We start from the raw sequence: 19,080 nt of genomic DNA, 5'->3' as shown, positions 1-19,080 counted from the left end.
CATAAACTTAGAATAACTTTATTTTAGGTAAATTCAAAGTAAACATAATATGGTATAGTTCAGAAGTGTTTTTTCCTTAAAGGGCCCATATTAGGCTATTGTCTGACATCACAAACATACTGGGAGTCGTGTTTTGTTTCATTCAAACATATTTAACGCACAAACCCTGCATATATAAGCTGATATCTTCTCTCAAACACCCAAACATACCGGAAGTGTGTGTACAGAGTTGTTTTTAAACTCCATATATCTTCACTAGAATCATCTGGATAATTTCAGCGCTGGAATTTCTACTGAACTGGTAAAAGAAACTGTTAACTTGAAAACTACAGAGGAACAAAGGATTTTGAGTTTCCGATATGTAGACAGAGTAATAATAAAGGATCACTCAAACGTGTGAACAAAACACAACTCCAGGTATGTTTTTAAGGAGAAGCATGCCTGTCTGTGTATGTGCAGACACACCAAGCTCTATATCAGAGGTCACCAAACTTTTTTCTCTGGAAGCCACATTATCACTCCTGACTGTGATGTCTGGTAGATGGGTCGGGTATGCTGTATAATAGAATTGTATGCAATGCAGATTATATTATTTGAAAACTGCCACACTTTCTTGACATATCAGACAAACTGCACAGTCCTTACACTGAACAAAAAATAATCGGTCGTCCACTGTTCTTTGAAAACTCGGCACTCTCTGTCAATTTTTCGTACTTCAATACTAGCCATTTTGCTGTCTTTAACTGCACTACAGTACTTGACTGTCGCTGTTTGATCTCAAGCTTGTCAGGTGATGAAAATTCTGCTGCAAATTCTGTGGCAAATGTAAATACATCATATAATTATTTAAATATAAATATAAATACTTCATATAAATAATTAATTGATTGAAATAAATCTACAAAATACAAGATGTGGACATGTTATTATTTGCCAAAAAGTAATTAACTTTTGAGGATTGCGGGCCAGTTCAAGTGGTAGGGGGCAGAGGGGCTCCAGGGCCGGTCAAAGGGGCGTGGCAGTCCAGTGTCAGCCCGTGGGCCTTAGTTTAATGACTCCTGCTCTATATAGTATATAGTTGCTCTATATAGTTATAAGTATCTACTGAATTTTCTTGGTGCAATGTATTCTCTCCCTTTGAATATTCATCCAGTCACTTAAATGCAGACAGTCTGTAGTGCTGAGTCAATGCTCTTCTATAAATTGCAAATGTTTATTTTGTCCTGGCTAGTAAAGTGTGTCATTTGGAGCCGTCATAGCCCAATAATCACATGCAAACATACACTTTTCAGATGGAGCTTTGCCCACGGGTGCAGCCATATGTTAATATTAGACCAAGCAAACCCCAGTTGAGTGAGCGTGGCACAGAAATAACTCAGCGTACGCCATATTTCTCCCACCTCCTCCTCTCCCTTTCCTTTTATATCTGGCCTCCTTCCCTACTTCCTCGTCTGAAGTAATACCAATCACTTCTTATTATCCTGAGAGAGTTGCTTCTTCCATTTACTGCGTAGGTGGTGATATATGTACATATGGTGCCATGATAAGTGAGCACGCTTCATCCCCATGTTAATTAGTTTAGCGTGTTCCGGTCAGATTAGCCCGCCGCAAATGACTTCAACTGTCAGACTGGCATGATAAAGGAAAGAAGACGTAAAACATGTGAGGTAGGAAGAGGGGGAAGGAGGAAAAGAATTGTATTTAACTCTGAAAGTAACTTGAAAAAGACGAACCAAGGACGGAGCTGTTAAAAATAAGTATGGAAGATAAAACAGATTGCGAGAGGAGAGGACAAGGATAAATATGATCCTATCTGTCCCAAATGAAATCTTATGAAATTACAACATGCATTAAATCAAGACAGGTCACACTTATCGACTCCTGCAGCAGTTAAAGTTGAAGTGGTGTTTTACATTAATTATCGACTAATTTCTTTCCCATAAAATGCACAGTATTGAATAATATAAGTATTGATCTAAATTAGGAATCTGTAATAGACTTACATTTTGGTTCATGACATTTTACAATTTAATGTTATAATTTCAGATGGAGGGTGTAAGTCTGTACAACTCTATGGGCAGTTCTAAAAGGAAGTTTTAACTTTGTAACCAGCCTAAAGGTGGACTATGTAACTTTTCTGGTGGATGCTTGTCTCCATGAAGATGTTATTTGTTTACCTAACATGGCATTATACTTATTCATCTCCACTGAGACAAGCAGGTGGCATCACATGATATCACTAGGCCAAGTTACACGTCAGATCTGTGAGGCAGCGAGATAGTTGATTTGATAAATGCATTCATTTATATTATAAGATAAGAATACCTTTAACTGACTATATCAGGGTTCCCATGGTCATGGGAATGACGGTCATGGGAATGACGGTCATGGGAATGACGGTCATGGGAATGCCGTGAAGTCATGGAAAATTCACTTTAGGTCATGAAAAAGTCATGGAAAAGTTTTAAAATTTTGCCATAAAAAGAGTGAATATGCAAGATACATTTAATGCCATGCTGTGGAACATTGCAGGCAATGCAGTAGCATCTCCATGGAGGCAAGCAGGTGACAGAACCCCATCCAGAAAAGTTGCACAGTGCCCCTTTAAAGCCATTTCGAGTGACAACAATTATTTCCCCATAGCAGGGTGTATTGGTATATATGCGTTTGCACAGGTAGCCCTTTATGCCATACAGTCAGAGTGAAAAGGTGTTGTTCTGTTAAAAGGTTAAGGCAGTAAGAACACACACGTATAGGTCACCAATGTAAATGTCAATGTTTGCCTTTGAAACAAGACAGGAAATCGATTCACATGAAGGCGAAATCATGTACGACTGGCTGCATCTTTAGCATTTTCTTCCATGACATTGAACTAAGACTAGCAATGTTCCAATATCAAATTTTAGCATTCTGATTATTGTGAAAAAACATCATAATTTAACATTAATGACCACACATGACCATGACCCAGTCCACAGTAATACACAATTTCTTTCATTCAGACGTAAGTGTCTAGCTTTTTAAAATGAAGTTTTATGAAAATATAAAGTAAGTTAATGTGAAATAAATGGTGAGATAAATAGGCACTGTTAATAAAACCTCTGTGCATTAAGTTCATGAGAGCTTTTCACCATGTTATAGTTGTTTCCCCTCACCATTTACCAAGTTCTATTTGAGTGATTCATGCATGTTTGAGCACTCTTTAAGGGGTGACAGTAGCTCAGTTGGTAGAGCGTTTGTTTGCTGATCTGAAGGTTGGTGGATCGAATCCCACTCTCTTGGTTGATTGGTCAAATCCACTGACCCACAGGTTGTCTGGTGCGATTCCAGCTCCCACAGATGAATGCTGTTGTTATGTTCTTGGGCAAAATACTTTTAGTGCCTTGAAGGTGGAAAAGTGCTATATAAAAAAAATTGTAATCACTTATTGTCAACCCCTATTTTCACCGGCATACACCTACTGCTCTGTATTAACTTCATTCTCCAATTTAATTTTCTTAATCTGTGATACACATATGATTCAGCAGCATTGCGTAGTTATTTTGGTATCAACTCTTTCTTGTGATGATGTTTACAGCAACGTCAGCTTCCACTGGACACCGCAATTTTCTAAAGTGGAACTCAGCAGATTTGTTTGTTTTATTAAGCCGTTTTAGATGAGTATTGAGATTTTAAATGTCCAAATTATAACATGATCATCCAAGAGTGTCATAGATTAACCATATAGCAGAAACAAACACAATAGGTCTTCTTTAATGTTTTATAGTGTCATTATTATGAGGTGTAACCAAATAATCTTGACATTCCAAGTACACACATATGCTATTTTCTTTAATGTTGTCACCTTTTGATATGGTAGAGTAACTGATGCAACTATAAAAACAAATTAATATGACAAAATGACAATCCATGTGGCACTATAAAGAGCTAGTTGAGGCGTAATGATCAAAGCCCGCCAATGTGGTAGTGACACCTCTTGTAGTGACGCATATTAAAAAGACCTGTCTCATTTTAACTATATTTACAGCTCAGCGCAGGGTCGAACAGCGATTTGAATTGTCACGGGACCGTCCTGTCTGTCTTTATAGATTTGGCTTATTTTTGGTGTGGTCTCCTGCCAATCAGCTGATAACTACTTGGCAACGGGCTATTGGATCCTCTATTGGAACAGATGGTTGACTTGTGCACATCCGGGCCACAAACTTGGTGTTTATTTCCCCAGCAGTCCAGCATATTGTGCAAACCATCCGGCGAAACTGGCCCTGACTCAAAGCACGGCGCGCATCTCGTTGTGTAAACAGAATTTCAAAAAGTCCTCTGCTTTATATTCACCACAGCGGAGATGCCCAAACACACATGAATGCACGCTAACGCCCCCTGCTGTGGGCTCCCAACAATGCTTGAAGAGTTTTTGAAGCATGCAGGCTTTTAACACGCCATACACACAAACTAGCTCTGGTTTTAATAACTGATCTGCAGCGTGTATTCTAGCTATAGGAGATTGTCGTCAACTAGCCACGCAGCCGGTCACAGACTCATAGGGAATCAAAGGAAGCATGAGTCTTTTGTCACACTGCGCTTTGAGCTGTGGCGTTTATTCTTCTTATCGCACTCTCTCAATTGCTCTCATTTGTTCTTGACAAATGAGAGATTTTCTGCTAAGTTGTTTGATTGCCTCTTTTGATTCTTAAGACGTGATTAGTAGACGCGATTTTCAATGGTCCAGCGTGTGCCTTAATATTTGGGATCACAACATGGCTATTTCGATTTCACTTTGCTTTTAATTAGAATACAGTCATTTGCATTTTGATTATGGTATTGTTTATCTAAATGCCCTTTTTAAGTTGGCATACTGTGAACATTGCAGTGAAATGGATTTGTAGCTAAGACATCAAATCCAGATTACTTCTGTTAGTCCAAGTATATTCATATTATCATTTAGTTCCATGTATTTTAAAGTTGCATTGTGTAACTTTTCTGGTGGAGGGTCTGTCAAATACTTTTCTCTGTAGAGATGTTATTGCTTTGTCTGGAATGTTTCACAGGATGGTATTAAACCTTTCTAGCTCCAGGTCAGATCTGTGGAGAGGCAGCCCCGCTCAGTCAGAATGCCTGTTTTTCTAGGTATTTTTGAGCTATAAAACCATCTGTAATTGAATAAACGTAAGGTAGAGCTGCTTAATATCATACTGTGGAACATTCCAGGCAGTGCAATGGCATATCCATAGAAACAAGCAGGTGACGGACCCCCAACTAAAAACTTACATAGTGCACCTTTAACCAAATATATTTTTCTCAGGTCAATATAGCAATTAATTTGTCAGTACACTCATTTTCATATTTGGCATATGTTTTACTTCAGATGCCCTACCCGAAACAGGGTCAACCCTGTGTTCCCTAAGGTTCTAAGATGTTCCTTATTTCTAAAGTTTCTAAAAAGTCCAGTCATTTTTATATTTACACCACATTTGAAGGGATGATTCAGAGTAATTTCAACCTACGGCAACCCCCCTAAGTATTGTGTTCCTGCATTTCCCTATAATTTAAGCCCTATCCTCCCGCAGGACTCCCTGGTCCATGGGATTTGCTCAAATGTCTGTTTGTGTGGATAATAGGTTGGGTGTAATGGACGACCAAACTGGGAGAAACTGGGTAAAATCTGATGCAAACTGATCAAAGGAAATGTGGGAATATAAAGTCTAATTTTTGGGGGGGAAAAAAATAAATAAATAAATAAAATAAAATAGAAATGAGGGAACATAAGGCTAAGGGAACATAGGCACTCTCCCCCTGAAACAACGAGGGGCGCCAGTTGTATTTCTCGCCCACTAAACCTTATGACAGCCTTTTAACCTATTGTGATGAAATACTTAAAAATGGGAACAAAATTGATTATATGCTCTAGTCACTTTACTTCACCTAAACATGTACCTGAGTCTACGCTTCAATACTGTTTTATTATTCACTGCGCAGTGTTTATGTCAAATGCACTTGAACCTATGCAGTCTATAGTGTTAATATTTAATAACGCCACAGTCAGCTGGACGCAGAAATGGAGAGATAACAGAGCAGAGAGCAGGACCCGTTACCATGGTGACACGCCCCATGTGTAGGAGCAGGGGCCTCTTGAATAAATGACCTTGACAAGCCAGATGTCTATCGGTCGATTTGACACACAAAAACACGCACGTGCACATTTTTACTACACTATATCTGACCCTATTCTTAAAGCAGCGTGATGAGCCAGATGTGGACCCTTGATGAGTTTAGTACAACCACTCTGAAAATTGAAATTGAATTATTTATTGATGAAATAACATTTAAATGTGATTTTTATAGAAAGTATTTCAGATGAGGTTTGCAACAAATGTTCACAGACCACAGACCACAACAATAAAAGGTGCACTGTGTAATAGGGGTGTAATGATATCCAAGTCTCACGATACGATATCGTCACGGTATGAACCTCACGGTATGATATTTTTTGCGATATCGTGGGAGAGCTCACGATATGGCAGGAGGCTCAAGGTTAAGGATGTAACAATATCCAAATCGGTACAAAATTTTCATGATATACATCTCACGGTATGATATATTATTATATATTTATTGTGATATTGTGTGGAGGCTAACAAAACTGTTAGTATGATACTTTTGTCTCTTAAAATGGCTTGGCAAGATTTAATCCAAAGAATTAAGATTTAGAAGTGCTTAGAAATGTTATTTCTTCATGTAGTTTGCACTGAAATGGACCAAAGGATCATGGTCTATGTAGCTCCCTCTGTCTTTTTTTTTTTTTTTTTTAGCTATTGCTGCACCATAACTCTTAATTTAAGCAAAGAGATTTGTAATTCGATATATTGTGATGGTCCACGATATTATTGTGAGAATTCTGATAATACGATATCACAATATTTCGGTTATTATTACATCCCTACTTTGTACATTTTCATAACATCTCTATGGAGATGTTATGGCTTTTCTTGCATATACCCAATTGCAGGTTTCTGTTGTTAAAAAAAATATATATTTTGAGAAGCTTCTTATTGTGAGTAGACTTGCCTCTCCACAGATCTGACCTGTAACTGGCACCACCTGCTTGCTTCCAAAGGTTTTATTGCTACTCTGTGGGGAAAAAGCAATAACACCTCCATGGAGACAACCAGATAACAGACATTCAATTGGAAATGTTACATAATGCGCCTTTAACTTCCAAATAAATATCTTGTATTTATTAAAACTACAGGGTTAGCAGAATATACTTCTCTACAGAGAACATTATATTACCTAAATCATTTCTAGTGTTGCCATTTGCTTATTTTTTGACCGTCTTCATTTGCATTGTAATTAATCTCTGAGCCCTAATGAGCTGTTGTGTGTTGACTACATGTTGTGGTGAATAGATGCACACGCAGTAGACTCTCAGTCTCTCAGGAGTAAGGCTTTCCCCTAGACATCCGTGTAACCAATCTTAATCCTAAAGCTGTTAATCCTCACAAAGCCATTTAAGGCAACTAAATGACTCCCCAAAGACCAGAAAGTAGCTAATGGTTACACAAGTAAATTAATACCAAGTTGTGGCATTTCCTATTTACTGGCTGCATGTAACTTTGAATTAATCTTAAATTTTAAACTCACTACATAAAGCATACACATTGAGCATTCATTAGAAAAGAAACAAATACATATAAAGGTGCACTATGTAGCTTTTCTGCTTCTCCATGGAGATGAATGGAGATCCTCAGTGTTTATTCCTAAAAAAAACAAACAAACAACAACTTGGAAAATAGGTATTCTTACAGTGACCAAGGTCGCCTCTACACAGATCTGACTTTTATCTTGGCTTGGCCTGATTCATCAGCCGGTTTCATTTCATGGAAACCATCTGACCTGACAGCATTAAAATTTGTTCGCTCGACGGTAGGCGGGTACTTTTTTCATTTAACCAGTCGCTGCTATTTGGTCATGACGTATGTAATGCGCCGCTAACGGGGCATATTAAGCTTTTCCCAAATCCCGTAGAAAGAAAGACAATAACGTCTTTCCCCTTGATAAAATTCACCAAACATTCTCTTTGTTCCAGCTTTAAATCCTCGATCTTGGGAATCGTTGACAACACAGAATGTATGGCTCTTCATAGATTGGCTGGTGCCCGGACTCGCACTTCCAGGGTTTTTACAAACCGTCTAGTGTATTCCGATTCCTGACCTAGTCACTAGAGAGAAATTAAATTGAGTGGAGGCACTAGGGGGCACCAGTCTGTCTAGGTGTCACCTGCTGGTCTCCATGATAAATAGATAAATAACAAGCTTAATGCGATACTGCGGAACATCTCAGGTGAAGCAATGTCATTTCAGTGGAGACAAGCAGAAAGCAGAAGTTACACTGTACACCTTTAGATTATTATTTTTGTTTTATGTTTGAATTTTTGCCCGACATTATAGATTCATATATTCGGGCAGACTACTTCAAGCTCATTTTATTTTCTTGGGTTGTAAAAGTAGGTCATGTTGTGACACTTACACACACTGTATAGTCAGCACAAGAAAATGTTAATGAAATATAGGACAAACAAAAGAGAGTATGTATGTATGCTGTACGATGAATTAAATTTAAGCTCCCAAACACGAGCTCAGATGACCTACATAAAGAGGCTGAGTAATGAAGAAACGATGTGCAGCAGAAGCAGTGAGACGATGTGGACAAATGTTTGTGTAGATCGAGTCTTAACAAGATAACTGCCTGATCCCACCTAATCCCACTCTGTGCTTTGGCAACATCGCAGCATGTACCACCAGCACTAAACTAACTTCACCAAATGCGCTGCACACAAGATATACATAAAGGATATCAGGATTTGTTGAAGATAATAAAATAAAAATACATGGTTGATTTATGACTTGTAATCACCGCTTAAAGATGCACTATGTATTTTTTTCTGGTGGAGAGTCCGCCACCTGCTTGTTTCCTTGGGGATGTAGTTGCTTTACCAGGAATGTTTCACAGTTTGGCATTAAACACTTGTATCTTGCGTCTGTTCTATTTTAGATTCAAAGAAATATATTGTCAGGTACACAGTGAAAGATAATTTAAACTGTGTAATGGAATTCTTAATTGCTTGCTTCCCTTAGAAATTAATTAGTGACCTATACTAAAAAAAGACATAGACCATAAAGTGCATAAAAACAATTCCTCTATTTAGTGATTTTGCTCTAATTACAGTCACAGTAGGGACCAGGGACATTTTTAAAGCCATACTGTGAAACATTCCAGACAAAGCAATAATATATTCACCAGAAAACTTGCAGTGTCCCTTTTAAAATGAACGATAATGGTTGTATTATTGATCATATGCTGACACTGTGTTCTTGTGTGTTTGTCCACAGCTTGTCCTCAGGGCACCTTTAAGTCGACTCAGGGGGCAGGGCTGTGCCAGCAGTGCCCACTCTACAGCCGCTCCACCATCGAGGCAGCCACTCTGTGCGGCTGTCGCAACGGCTACTACCGGGGAGACATGGACCAGCCAGAGGACACCTGCACTAGTCAGTCTCTTTTACTCTTCTTCTGTGTAAATGTCACTGTACTAAAACTTCAAACTTGATTTCAATTGATACTTTGCAGTGACGTCATGCCGGGGGGGGGGGGGGTAATGGTTGATGTTGTTTGAGAGAGATTTGTTTAACAGCACAAATCATCTGTTGTAGTTGCAGCAAGTCAATTCTTTCTAATCAGATTGTGTTAAAATAAAGATCAGATTAAAGTCTAATAAAGTGTCAGACAGAGCAGAGCCTACAGTTAACATCACACCAGCAGGGAATGTTAATGCCATCAGCTACAAAATATCAATACTAAAAAGGACTTTATACTCAAAACCGATCTCAGTACCACATTAATAACTAGAAAAGCACTCAGAGAGCGCAGACCTCCGCCAAGGACTACCCCCATTTTTTATATAAATTGCGATAAAATCAGTCTTCTGGATCAGATCCGGATCAGCCTTTGGAATATGAAAGAGGAATCCCATTGTCCATCCCTGAGTCAAATTTCATGGGGTTTGGTCAATAATTAACCGAGATATTGAGAAACAAAATTTTTGGCCCCATTTACCACAATGTTAACTAAAATTTCAAAGTGATCCAGAATCCAGGATTTCTTCTGGATCACCCCCAAAATGAAATCAGTTCTTCCTTTTCACATTTCCAACAAATCCTGAAAATTTCATCAAAATCGGTCCATAACTTTTTGAGTTATGTTGCTAACAGACAAACAAACAAACAAACAAACAAACAAACGCCGGCAAAAACATAACCTCCTTGGCGGAGGTAATAAAATGAGAAACAAAATCTTGAAATGAATGTGTTGATCTCCAATCAAAAGCAAGTTTGTGGTCTTTTACTAGTTGTGTTATCCAAAAATCTCTAGAACGTTTCACATTTTTCAGTATTGATACTTCAAATTGATACTTCAAATGAGTAACTACTATCAGTTTTGTGTCCGAGTCTCATTTTTTGACAACCCTGTAATGAGGGTTTATAATGAGTTATGAAAGATCATCAAAAATATTTTTTCAACATCAAACTAAACATTTTTGGCCTGTCCTGAATCTTTCATCCAAAGATAATTCATTTTGCATTGTCAAATTCAAGGAGGTTAAAGGTTCAATTCCCAGACGTCTAGGGCCTTTCAGTGGGACGTATGCATCTTTCACCTGTTCACTCACCACCACGAATATCAGTTTTCAGTTTTACAGTAATACTCAGTGCCTTAACCTCTTCTCAACTCCTTTTAGCCTGACTTTATTCTTCATTCAACTTAAAAGCTTAAAAGCACACTATATGAGAAAATATATATTTGTGGTAGGGTCTGTAATCTTCTTGCATGGAGCTGTTATTGTATTACCTAGAATGTTTCATAGTATGGCATTAAACTTGCCAATTTCCATGGGGATAAGAGAGACACCAGTGACCAGACCAAGTTACAGGTCAAATTTGTGTAGAGGTATTTCTGCACTTAAGCACAATGTTTAAGCAAGAAGAACATGTGTGACGGGACAAATGCAAAATAGATCCAATTTAAGCCATACTATGGAAAATTCTAGGCAAAGCTATTGATAACTTGCAGTGACATCACGCTTGGGGAGTTCTACATGTATGTCTGTGGCGGAATGTTTAGGAGATACCATGGTGACACAATGCACATATAGCAAACACTGTCAAAAAGATTTAAGATGGTCTGAAAACTCAAGAAAAAATACAAAATAGATTTAAACTGTACATTTTCAGGAGCCTGTGATCAATATAGCTACATTCAGACTGCAGCCTGAAGTGACCCAAAGCTAATTTTTTCATCCCTATGCGACCTGTATCTAATCTTTTAATGACAGTCTGAATGACACAGATCAGATTTTTTTCAAATGCGACCCAGGCCACTTGAATATGTGCTCCTGAAACTGATACATATCCAATCTTTTGACATGCGACGTCAGTCTGAACGGGCAGGTCGCATTCATCCCACCTACACATCAGGCTCGGAGTCTAGTCAATGGAGGGAATGAGAAGTTAGTGAGTTTATTAATATTTGGGGGGATCGCTGTATTCAGGTCAAAATTGGAGGGGTCTTATCGGAATCGGGCGTTTTTTGAACTGATTGCCAAAGAAATGGCCAAGCATGGCTACAGGCAGCCCTGGCTCCAATGTCAACAAAAAATAAAGAGCCTGCAAGCCAAATACAAGGAGGCTAAAGACTTAAACAAACAAAGTGCCCTGGGATGTGTAACCTGTCCATTTAATGAAGAACTGGACCGTATATTAGGAAACAAGCCCAGCGTTTAGGCTTCTGTAAACACTGAGCATGCTCTCTGTGTGTGATGTTGTGTCCTCCAATGCTCATGCGAGACACTTTTGGGGCGTTTAAAGGTGGAGTTGGAGATCGCATCCAAGTGGGATTTAATTGGAAATGTGAACGACCTCACAAAAAAAATCAGATTTCACAACAAAATCTGAATTGTGCATTAAGCCCTGCAGTCTGATCATAGCCTATGAGCATTCATGGTCCTGTATAAGTGTTTGATTTTCAACTGAGAGTGACTAAATGAAAAAAAAAATTGGCTAATGCTAGATAGCTTGTGAGTGTAAAATGTGTGAGAGACTTGTTTATAGCACAAATCAGCTCACCTGTAGTTCTCACTAAACCAGCTCTTTTTAGTCAGATTGTGTTAAAGTAAACTCATATTAAAGTCTAACAGAGCTGCTGACAGAGTAGTGCCTTTAGTTAGTTTTGTCATCACACCCCCAGGGACTGTTGATCACATCAGCTGCAAAGTATCAGTAACATTTCAACTGCATTAATAATTTAACAAAGCAAAATAGATAAGATTTATGCAATACTGCTGAACATTCCAGGCAAATTATCTCAGTGAAGACAAGAGGGTAGCAAAGTTACACAGTGAATCTTTAACATATTTATATTACATACAACTTGGCCTCCTCCTTCGTCTCATCAGTGCAGCCCAATCTAATCCATCACAGCAGCTCTAATTTCACCAGCTCATTTGCGAGCGCGCCTCTGTGTTCTTTGGTTTGGGATTTGGGGAGCAGTAAGTAATAACAGTGGCACATTCCTGGGGCGTTCATTGAAGTGAATATGTGTTTAGTGTGTAGAAGAAGCCACATTATTGCTATGCACCAGGAAACTCCACGCTCACAGACTTTGAACAGCCCCAGCTCCGCAGAGGGATGGTGCAAAGTAGGTTGGGACATGAATCACATTGGACGCTGTCTGAAGCTCGTACCGAAACTGTGAAAATGTGAGTTGTCTGAGTGCGTTCTGGTGACCTGGATTCAACTGCTTGTATTTGCACAGCCTTGGTTCATTCATTGCACTGTCCTCTCTGTCTCTTTTATATTCATGAAGCGCTCAGGGACATTGTGCCAGCAGAAATCTAAAGTCTGCGTTGGGTTTTCCATGACTACTGATAAAATGGTGAGAGATAAGGTTATGATCCTCTTCGTGCTCTAACCGGCACTATCAGACAGCGGATTTTTCGTATGTTGTTGTAGATGGATGTCATTCAAATAGCTCAACTTTAAGTGTTCTTTGTATTTCTGGTTTCAGGTTTGCAGTTCAAGGTAATTGAAGTGCAGTACAATTGTTCGGGAGTACAAAAGTGGCCCAAATAATATTTTATGTGAAAAAAGCTATTCTGTCGGCTTAGTCAGAGTCTAGTAAGTGAGAAGTGATCTACCTTTTTTTAATGTGGACATATTGCTTTAAGGGGAGGTTTAAAGGTCCTATATGACACAAAACTGACTCTTGTTAGCTTTAAGGCCATGTTAGAATGTTGTTACCTCCTCAAAAACATACCTGGAATTCTGTTTTGTTCTTTTGTTGTTTTTGTTCTTTCACACATGTTTGAGAAATCCTGGTTTATTAGTCTGTTTACATCTTCAAATCTGTTAAGCAGAATTTGCCAACTCCAGGGCTAGTGAAGGTGTACGGAATGGAGCACTTCCTGTATTGCCACATGACATCACAAGGTGGAATGGAGTGTTTTCAGTCTGAGAGAAGAACTCAGTCTAAATATGCAGGGTTTGTGTCTTAAATGTGTGAATGAAACAAACCGCAACTCCAAGTATATTTGTGATGAGTAAAAATAATTATAACAGATCAGAAACGGTACAATATGAGTCTTTTAAAGTAAAAACAAAATTACTCACTAATTTACTACTATAATATGTACTTGAATTTAAAGGTCTAATATACATTTTCTGGTGGGGTTATTGCTTTGAGTGGAAAGTTCTACAGCATAGCATCTAAAAATCTAACTTCAAGTCCCTTACACAGTCTAAAGTTCTAGACAAAACAATAACATCTCCAGCAAAGTTACATAGTGCCTAAACCTTTAATTGTAATGTTTAAATAAAATAAATTAAAAGAATCCTCACATTTAAAATTAGCTCTATAATCTGACTGATCACAGCAGACTCTCAAAGTGCAGTGATGCTGATATAAAAGTGCACTTATCTGGCCCACAGTGTCGTATTTCCATGCGTTTGCCTACACAGCTATACCTTCAGTGCCAGGGTACTTTTGATCCAAGGGCAACATGAGTCACCTTTACGTTTTTCATAATAACTACACAAACTGCAAATTCCTGCAAGGTCCTTCTGTATATTATGTAAAACTGACTCTTGTGAGCTTTAAGCCATGTTAAAATGTTGTTACCTCATCAAAAACATACATACACACCAGATGATTCTTTCAAAACACTCAGGCTAAAAATGTGGGGTTTGTGTATTAAATATGTGTGAATGAAACAAAACACAACGACATCTATATTTCTGATGAGGAAACAACATTATAACAGGGAAAAGAAAATAGTGGGCCCTTTAAACATCACAATTTTAAATAAAGCAATACAAATAAATTCATCTAAGCTCACATGGACAGTCAGATGCAGTAGATGTGATTCTGTACCATACTTCTTATAGTGGGTTAGCTGTGGTTTGTGCATTTTTGTGTGTGGGTCAGGATGACATTGTGAAAGCCTCTCTAAATGGGAGAGGTGTCCAGGATGCTATAGCACAGTGCCTGCAGATAGCTTTGGAAATGGGTTCTTGCAAGAGTCAGTTTGGAAGAGACATTTTTCTTACTTTTCAGAATCAGCCTTGCCACAGTTTGTATGTCCTAATAAAAAACTAATATTAAAAATTCAATCTGAGGTAATTGTCAAGAGCATGATCCATTATAAAACAAAGCAAAACTGAATTGAATTTAAAATTTTAATATGTTTCCTGCGAATACAGCATTTTCAAACCAATAAAAGGTAACATGGTAATCTAAATATGTTATGTACTAACAATTATTTCTCCATAGAAGTCTTAAAGTATTTTTATTAAAAAACAAAATGTTAATTTGAAGCCTCAATATTATTGTTTAAAGAGGGGATTTACACCTCTGTGGGGATTTACTAAAACACGTAACATATTTAGATCACCATGTTACCTTTTATTGATTGGAAAATGCTATATTCTCTCATTAACAGTAGTTGAAGTAGTTTCAGTTTTGATTTTGAAGGAAGATTATTCAAACATGCATGGATGACATATAAAACCACTTCAGGCATGTTTCCGATGTGGAAACAACGTTATGGTCGAAAGCTCCAAAAAGTCGATTTTGCATAATACTCCCTCTTTAATTTACAGCTACTCAAAGCTTGTGGTGATCTTAAATGAATAGAGGTGACTATACAATTTCGTTCCTTCTATGCACCTATACCACCAACCATCTACTGTATCATTCACTCAAACACCACATGGGAGTCAAGTGTCTATTTTTATACTTTTTCAAAATAATAAAAAAAATAAAAACAAAACATTAACAGACAAAAAATAAAATAAATAAAATCATACAACACCCCACCCCTCTCTCTACACACATTTCACAACACCATATAGACTTAGACTTAGACAGACTTTATTGATCCATAAGGGAAATTACTTGGACACAGTAGCTCACACATCATATTATATTACAATAACAAAGAGTAAACAAATGTAAAAAATAATAATCAGTTTTATATAAAGATTTTCTGGGCACTCAAAGACGCTTTACAGATCATTATTCATTAACTTCACACTCAGTGGTAGTAAGCTATTATTGTAGCCACAGCTGCCCTAGGGCAGACTGACGGAAAGTGAGGCTGCCATTCTGCACCATCAGCCCCTCTGACCATCACTCACGCACACTCTACTTTCATACTAGGCAATGTAGGTAAAGTGCCAACAGTTTTTATGACTGGCATGCCATTATGGCTCCTGATTTTCCCAGTTTTTTCCCATCCAGGTTCTTACCAGGCCCAGTCTTGCTTAGCTTCTGAGATCTGGCTTTGACAAACTGGTATGGCCACATAAAAAAAACTTAATAAAGTTTTAAATAAATAAACTTTTAAATAAATAGCAACACAAAATAGCAAGAGACTGGTGTAAATAGGACATAAATTTAAATATTTAAAATTAAAATTTAAATATAAAATATGAAAGTGGAGGATCTTGTCCAGAGTACAGTTCATTATTCCACATTGTCTGACTAGGAATGGGAGAAGTGTATTGTCCAAGGACACAAAGGCAATACTGATCAGAGCTGGGACTGAGCTGTCAACCTGTGGCTGAATCACTCCCACCCCAAATCAGCCAGCTTTTTTTGTTCCTGTTGTTCAATCTTTATATGGCATTAAATAGTTTGATAAAAGTGACTATAATTTATTCTCAACATGGTCTTCTGTAACCTTTTAAATTAATTAGAAGATTTACTGACATTTATTCTGTGCATACCAATTACACCTGTAGTTAGTGGCGGCTCATCCTGCTATGCCAGAATTATGTTTTTATGCTTCTTATTTTAAATTTGAATAGCAAAATTTCATACACTGCATTCTACAACAAGTTAAGAGTCATTTCAGGCAACAGTCGTAATCTATTGTGCTCATAAAACGTACATATTTCAAATTTCTGCTGCAAACGTTGACAGGCAGCCCATAACTTGCCTTAATTTCATGTCAGATGGAGGCCAAAAGGTTAGCATCACGAGCCAGCAGCAGAATAATAATAAGAAACGTTTAAACAGGCTACAACTTTTTTCCAGTGGAGGTGTCAAATAGTGGAAAATATGCATGATTTGTCCTCTTTAAAATATGGATGTCACCTTCCTAGTTTTTGAAGTTAACTTTGCTGTTATCTCAGCGAGAGACCCACGGAGGAGAGGTATTTGAAATGGTGCGATTCAGGTAAAAATAAGTTTGAATGAATATCTGTGTCAGGGCGCTGCGTGTGTTTGTGTGTGCGTAATCATCACTGCTTAGAGTCTGATGGAGGGAAAATGTTTAGAAGATCAACAGCCTTGGCCTCCTGCTGGATCAGATGTCTGTAGCGAGCGACTGCGATAATATGGGACCAATTTAGACTTGTAGAAATATGGTTTGTTATTAAGAGAACTTTAAAAGAGGCAATCCTGTGCTAAATTGCCTTTTTGGGCTTTTAAACGTGCTATAATATTTTATTTTATTTTGTTTGGGGGTCCATCACCTGCTTGTTTTATGGATATGTCATTGCTTTGCCTGGAATGTTCCACAGTATGACATTAAACATTATATCTACTGAGTTACAGGTGGTTTTATTGCTCAAAAATACACAGAAAAACAGGCATTCTGACTGCCTCTTCACAGATCTGACCTATAATTTGGTCTGGTTTGGTCTTCATGAAGATGGAGGAGAAATGTTTAAAGGGACAGTCTGGAATTTTGGACATAGGACCTCATTTCCTAGTTAAGCCAGAATGTTGGAGATGTGTGGAGACACTTTTTTAAATAGTCCATCCAATCCTTATATTTGCAGAGGTCACTGGGGCTAGGCTAGTGCATGTCAATGGTCATAGTTAGCCTGCCACTAAAAACAGTTTTACCCACTCTATAAAGCACCCGAAGCAAAGCAATTATAACCCCAGACTGTTGATGTAAATGTCTGTGTTGATAGAATAATGTTTGAAATAAATCTAACCTTGCATTGCATGAATCATCGCATGTTGAGGGATTATTTTGTCATATATCTGCTGCTCAGACATAAATCCTTCAAATACAAGATTGGTTTTACTTCTAATAGTCTGGTGTAATAACAGATTTGCTTCGGGTGTTTTGTGGAGTGGGTAAGACAGTTTTTTTGTGGCAAGCTAACTATGGCCATTGACATGTGCTAGCCTAGCACCAGCGACCTCTGAAAATACAAGAACTAGATGGAATATGTAAAAAAGTGTCTCCACACGTCTCCAAAGAGGTCCTATGTCCAAAATTCCGGACTGTCCCTTTAATGCCATACTTTTTTTGAGCTTTTAACCATGCTATACTGACAAAAATGTATATCTCATTATTTTAGGAATATCCTGATTGTACAATTCAGATGATCTTACGATCCATCCAACAGAAATGTGCCTAAACATGGCTTAAAATGTATATATACAGTTTAGGTATCAAACAAATGTGAAATGACTGCAGATTTACTAATAAAAGTGCAGATCATAACAAAATGTAGCCCTTACTGAAAAATGTAAAAGTGGACAAAGTACAGGTAGGATGCTCTGCCCTGACGGAGACCATCCTGCTGGTCGAAACACATTGGCTTTTTATATATTCAGTCGGTGTGCCTTGGGTTTGTACCTTTCCCACTTTTACATTTTTCAGTAAGGGCTCCATTTTGTTAAGATTTCAAGTTAACCCTCGTAGAGCACCTGCACTGCTATGTTTTAAACTTTTTATGACCCAGTGAAGTGCTCTACCTCTCCTCTTCATCTGACAAAAGTGCAAATCACTTTGTTCATGCATATGGAAGTTTACAACATATATTTTTCATTTCCATTTTGAATCCACATCTTTTGCAGCATTCTTTAATCATAAACAATTCACTTAATATTCACATTTTAAATATTTTCAAGACAACATTCTCGATATTATCTATTTTTCAATAACCTGCCCACCTGTAATCTTCAAAACCGTTTATCAGACAATGTCAATGAAGCCACTCCAGGTTCACCAGTGCAGTTAGTAGTTCTAGTGCTCAAATTGCCTCACTTCAGTTTTGACAATTTTAAAAATTTCATACAAGTTGCTTCACTTTTCAGTGCTCCAGTAGAAGCAGCCCTAGCACACTCTGGTGACCTTTTGAAAAGAGACCATTTAGGCATTTTATAAACAGATTATTTAATTATTATTTTAAGTTTTGCTTTAAAGATGCACTGTGTAACGTTTGTGATGGAGGGTTTGCCACTTGCTTGTCTCCATGTCAATATTGCTTTGCCCTGAATGTTCCATAGTGTTAGCCAGGCTGCTGCCACCTAGTACCTCCAGTCAATTTAATTTCTCTCCAGTGACTAGGTCAGGAATTGGAATACACTAAATGGTTTGCAAGAATCACGAACTGGCCAATCAGCAACGAGCTGTGAGGCCATGTTTGGGTCCCTTTTGTGGTACAGCACAACAGTAAACAAAGGGGTCTAGATGGATGTAGACGAAGCCATGCATTCTGTGTAAACAAA

The 19,080-nt window shown here is 37.9% G+C and overlaps 1 protein-coding gene across 1 annotated transcript in view; it reads left to right on the top strand.

The window, feature by feature from the left end:
* The window catches only part of LOC110172256 (ephrin type-B receptor 1-like), a 151,888-nt gene that overhangs the window by 66,068 nt on the left and 66,740 nt on the right, over positions 1-19,080 (top strand). The window contains exon 6 of the mRNA XM_020938094.2: positions 9,387-9,542. Coding sequence (XP_020793753.1) covers positions 9,387-9,542 — 156 coding nt within the window. The remainder of the gene's footprint in view (positions 1-9,386; positions 9,543-19,080) is intronic.

Source organism: Boleophthalmus pectinirostris, unplaced genomic scaffold (assembly GCF_026225935.1).
Source record: "Boleophthalmus pectinirostris isolate CB_2022bp ecotype Guang Dong unplaced genomic scaffold, ASM2622593v1 HiC_scaffold_7, whole genome shotgun sequence".
Taxonomy (NCBI): Eukaryota; Metazoa; Chordata; class Actinopteri; order Gobiiformes; family Gobiidae; genus Boleophthalmus; species Boleophthalmus pectinirostris.
This window is presented reverse-complemented; position numbering and strand designations above follow the sequence as displayed.